Below are 5152 nucleotides of genomic sequence, written 5' to 3'. Positions count from 1 at the left end.
CAGTGGCGGTGGGCCGGGTGCGGTGGCGGTGCCGCAGAGCAGAGCCCCGGGCGCGGTGACGGTGACACCCGCGTGTCCCCCCGTGCAGCACCTGCGGGAACGGGACCTTCACGTGCCCGGCGCTGGCGTGTCCCTCCCCGGGGCCCGCCACCCCCGCGAGCCCCCTGTCCCCCGCGGCCCCTGTGACCCCCGTGTCCCCCTGGTCCCCGGAGTCTTCCGTGTCCGCTCTGTCCCCCTCGTCACCCCTGTCCCCTACGACCTCCGCGTCCCCCCTTTTAGCCCCCCGCGTCCCCCTGGTCCCCCTCACCCTCCGCGTCCTTCGCGTCCCCAGTGACACCTCTGTTCCCCGTGTCCTCCGTGTCCCCCGTGTCCCCCCCCGTCCCCCGCCGGGTCCCCCTGGTCCCCCTGGTCCCGCTGCTCCCGCACTTGTGGCGGTGGCACCCGGACACGGCACCGGCAGTGCCGGGAGGGCCCCGAGGGGGGGTCCCCGTGCGGGGAGACCCCCGGGGAGGAGACGGCGGAGTGTAACCCCCAACCCTGTGCCGGTGAGAGGGGGCACGGGGAGAGGGAGAGAGGAGAGAGGGTTGGGGGGATGGAGAGAGGGATGGAGCGGGAAAGGGGAAGGAGGGATGGAAGGACGGGAGAACGGAGGGAGGGACGGGGGGAGGAATCGAGGGATGGGGAGACGGATGGAAAGGGGGGGATGGAGGGAGGGAGAGCAGGAGGGAGAAAGGGCTGAAGGCACGAGGAAAGAGATGCAGGGAGGGACAGGGGGACGGAAGGATGGAGGGACGGAGGGTTGGGGGGAGGGACAGAGCGAGGAAAGACCGGAGGGTCGGGGGGGAAAGAGGGAGGGAGAGAGTGAAAGAGAGATAGAAGGAGGGGACGGGAGGGATGGAGGGGACGGGGCAGTGGAAGGAGCGAGGGCCGGGGGAGGGAGGGATGGAGGGAGGAGAGCGGGAAGGAGAGAGGGCCGGGTGCCGGTGCCATCCCCGGTGCCCCCAGGCTGCCCCCCGGGCGAGGTCTGGCTGGACCCCGGCCCCGCCTGCGAGCGCAGCTGCCACGACCTGGCCGAGCCCCCCGGCACCTGCGGCGGGACCCCCGGCACCCCCGGGACCCCTGGAACTCCCGGCACCCCCGGCACCTCGAGCACCCCCGGGACCCCCGCGACCCCCGGGACCCTCCCGTCCCCCGCCCCGCGCTGCTCCTGCGCCCCCGGGCGGTACCGGAACGAATCCGGGCAGTGCGTGAGCGCGGGGGGCTGCGGGTGCCGCCACCGCGGGGGAGTGCGAGCGGTGAGCGGCGCGGGGGGGCCCCGACCCGGGGCTGGGGGCGTTCCCGTATGTTGGGGGGAACATCCCGTGTTTGGGTGTCTCTGTCCCGGGTTGTGTCTGGGGTTGGTCCCTGACCTGGGTTTGGGGGTTCCTGATCCATGGTGGGAGGTTACCGCGTTTGGGGGGTCCCGACGCCGTGCCCGGGGGTGTATCCCCCGTTTCTGAGGGGGTCCCTTGTGTCTGGGGGTCCCTCATCCGTTTTGGGGGGGTTCCTTGTATTTGGAGATCCCTCATGTTTGTGGTTACCCCATGTTTGTGGGGGGGTCCTGACCCGTATTTAGGGGGCACCCAGTGGTGGGGGGATCTCTGGGGTTTAGGGAGTTACCCCGTGCTTTAGGGGGGTCCCTGACCCGTGTTTGGAGGTTCCTGACCCATGTTTAGGGGGGTACCCTGTGCTGGGGGGATCCCTCGGGTTTGGGAAGTTACCTCGCGTTTTGGGGGGTCCCTGACCGGTGTTTTGGGGTCCCTGCTCGTGTCCCCCCCCCCAGGCCGACAGCGAGTGGCAGGAGCAGTGCGGGACCTGCCGCTGCGCCGAGGGACGTGTCACCTGTGCCACCACCTGCCCCGCGCTCACCTGCCCGGAGGTGAGGGGGGTCCCGGGGGGGCGCGGGGGTGTCCCCGCGGGCAGGGACTGAGCGCGGGGTCCCCGCAGGGCACGGAGCCGGTGCGGGAGCCCGGGAGCTGCTGCCCCGTGTGCCGGGAAGAGTGGCCAGGTGAGACCCCGCACCTGGGGACCGCGGGGTGAGGGGACGGCCCTGGCAGCCCCTCCCGCTCACGCCGCCCCCCCACCCCCCAGAGGAGCCCCCCGGGCCGTGCCGGCTCCTCACGGCTCTCCGGACCATCGCCAAGGGCGCGTGTGTCCTGCGGGGCGTCCGCGTCACCTACTGCGCGGGGGGGTGTCGGTCCCGCACCGCCGTCAGCGCTCAGGTGAGGGGGGGCTGGTGGGATCCACCAGGGGAGGGGAGAGACCGGTGGGACCCCCGGGGGAGGGGAGTGAGACCCTTAGGTGTGGGGGAGCGGGCCCCCCGGGTGTGGGGGTGTCGCCCCCGCACCGCCCTCAGCCTTCAGGGGTGGGGGGGTCGGGTGAGACCCCCAGATCCGTGTGACCCCCCCGCCCCAGGAGCCGCCTCTGCGCAGCCCGAGCGGGGGGCTCGGGCCAGGGGGCGGGGGGTGCAGGGGTGCGGGGAGCCCGGGGGTGGTGTGCGGGGAGCCCGGGGGTGCCCGGGGAATCCCCCCGGTCTGTGTGACCCCCCCGGTCTGTGTGACCCCCCCGTGCCCCCCAGGAGCCGTACGTGCGGTCGCTGTGCGAGTGCTGCAGTTACCGCCTGGACCCCGCCCGGCCCGTGCGCCCCCTCCTCCTGCCCTGTCCCCGCGGCCGCCCCCGGCCCGCGCTGCTGCCCCGCATCGCCCAGTGCCACTGCGAGCCCTGCCGGGGTCCGGGGGGGCACAGGGGGGGCACAGGGGGGTTCTGGGGTGTCCTGGGGGAGGGGACACAGCCCCGCATCGCCCAGTGCCACTGCGAGACCCCGGGGGGGAGGTCCTGGAGATTGGTCCTACGGGGGGTTCCTGAAGGGTCCTGGGGTGGGTCCCGAGGGATTCCGGAGGGTCACGGGGGGGACTCAGCTCCCCGCATGGCCCCCAGTGTCACTGCGAGCCCTGCAGGGGTAGGGCGGTCCCGGGGGGTCGAGGGGGTGCCGGGGGATCCTGGGGAGGTCCTGGGTGTCCGGGCAGAGGGGTGGGACACAGCCCCGCATCACACACTGCCACTGCGAGGCCTTCGGGGGGTCTTTGGGGGGGGCTTGGGTAGCTGGGGGGCTGCAGGGGCTGGGGAGGGGAACCCCAAGGCTCCCCGGCCCCCCCTGAACCCCCCTGTCCCGCAGGAGGGGACTTCACCCGGCGCTGAGAAGCCTCCCGAGCTGGGATCCTCCTGAGGAGCCCCCCCGGACACCCCATTCCCCTCTCGGACACCCCGCCCGTGTCGGCCCCGGGGAGTTTGTTATGGATGCCAATAAACGATCAATAGCGCACAGGGATCGATAACCGATATTTGATCAGCAACACACGACCCCCCTCGGGGGCACGGGGGGAAATGTGGGGGCCACTGGGGGGGCCACTGGGAGGCACTGGGGGCTGCGAGAGGAGCACTGGGAGGAACTGGGGGGGCACTGGGAACTCATTGGGGGAGCACTGGAGGAGCACCCGGGGGTCACTGGGAGGGTCTCCGAGGGGCACTGGGGGAGCACTGGGGGGGCACTGGGGGGCACTGGGAGCACAGGGGGACTCCCCGAGAGGACCCCCGAGAGCCCCCCCGGTACCGGGGGCGGTCCCGCTCCCGCCCCTCCCCGCACGTGGCGCCGGCTGATGACGCACGGAGCGGCCGGTGCGGAGCAGGCGCGTTGCTGTGACGTCATCACCGCGCGCCTCGGTGGCGGCCCGTGCGCGGGGCTGGGGCGGGAGAGGTCAGAGGGGAACGGGAATGGGATCGGGACTGAGGGGGGAACCGCGACTGATCGGGGGAACGGGAGTGTGGAGGGGAACGGGAATGGGATCGGGACTGAGGGGGGAACCGCGACCCGGGGGGATCGGGGGAGCGGGAGTGTGGAGGGGAACGGCATCGGGGGGGCCTCGGCCCGCGGGGCTGAGCACGGCCCCGGCGGGAGAGACGGAGCGGGAACCAGGCCCGGCGGTGCGGGGTGGGCTCGACCCGAGGGGGCCCGAAGGGAGAGTCCCGGGGGTGCTCGGGACCCGGGGGCGGAGGAGGGGAACCGGGACTGGCGGGGGCTCGGCACGGGCGGGTGAAGGGGAAGGGTCGGAGGGGTGTCCGGGGATCGGGGGGGGATGAGGGTCTGTGGGAAAATATCCCCGGGAGAGCGTGATCCGGGGAGGCTCCGGTGGAGAACATCCCGGGCAGCGGCTGGGCAGCTCAGGGTTACTGGGGGCGTACTGGGAGCACTGGGAATGTGGGGCCGCATCCCTGGGGAGGGGCTGTGAATGTTCCAGACCCCCCAGAGCGGCTCCGAGGAGCACTGGGGGAGTCTGGGGGCCGGTTCCCCCCCCGGGCAGTTCCAAGCGCTCCCTTTCCCCTGCAGCCCCCCGGGATGTGGCTCTGACGGCCGCGGTGCCCCCATGGCCGCACACCTCGTTCGCCGGTGCTGCCGGCGCCTGCTGCTCCCGGGCCCCCCCGGGCTCCCCCGGCCGCCCCCCGGGGCCGCCCCCGGCCCGGGCAGGGCCCCCCCCGCGGCCGCCCCCCGCCCCCTGCGCACCGGCCCCCCACGGTGGGCCGAGACCCCCCAGGCGCAGCCGCGGGAGGAGGGGCCGGAGCAGCAGCTCCGGGAGCTGATCCAGGGAGCCACCGACCCCCAGGAGCTGCTGCAGCTGTGCGGGAGGCACGGGCTGAGCAGCAACCTGGCGGGCATGGCCATCGCCCGCCTCGCCCGCCTCGCCCACGGGCACCCCGAGGCGCCGGCCATCCACGGGGACCCCCGGCTGCTGCGGCTGCTGGACACCGTGGACGGGCAGGTGGGACGGGCACGGGGGGCTCTGGGGTGTGCCTGCCCCGCTGGGACTCACCTGGGAGGGGCTGGGGCACAGCTCTGCAGGGCCCTGGGTACCGCAGTGCCTGGCTGGCTGCTCAGAGCACACCCGGGGCGGGCTCAGCGGGACGGGCCATGCCCCAAGCTCCCCCTCCCCTACTGCCCCTGTCCCTCCCCTACTGCCCCTGTCCCTCCCCTGCTGCCCCTGTCCCTCCCCTGCCACCCCTGTCCCACCCCTACTGCCCCTGTCCCTCCCCTGCTGCCCCTGTCCCACCCCCACTGCCC

The 5152-nt window shown here is 73.9% G+C and overlaps 1 protein-coding gene across 2 annotated transcripts in view; it reads left to right on the top strand.

The window, feature by feature from the left end:
• The first annotated feature begins 3737 nt into the window (after positions 1-3737).
• Positions 3738-5152, top strand: part of TBRG4 (transforming growth factor beta regulator 4) — a 9397-nt gene continuing 7982 nt past the window's right edge. The window contains exons 1-2 of one of the 2 annotated variants that reach the window (XM_027668586.1): positions 3738-3793; positions 4424-4853. In XM_027668586.1, the coding sequence (XP_027524387.1) occupies positions 4461-4853 (393 nt within the window). In that variant the 5' untranslated portion in view covers positions 3738-3793; positions 4424-4460. Of the gene's footprint in view, positions 3794-4121; positions 4854-5152 lie in introns of those variants that run through there. The other variant, XM_027668585.1, reaches the window with a different exon arrangement.

Source organism: Corapipo altera, unplaced genomic scaffold (genome assembly GCF_003945725.1).
Source record: "Corapipo altera isolate COAL_440 unplaced genomic scaffold, ASM394572v1 257, whole genome shotgun sequence".
Lineage (NCBI taxonomy): Eukaryota > Metazoa > Chordata > Aves > Passeriformes > Pipridae > Corapipo > Corapipo altera.
Note: the sequence above shows the minus strand (reverse complement) of the source record. Positions and strands in the feature narration are given on the sequence as shown.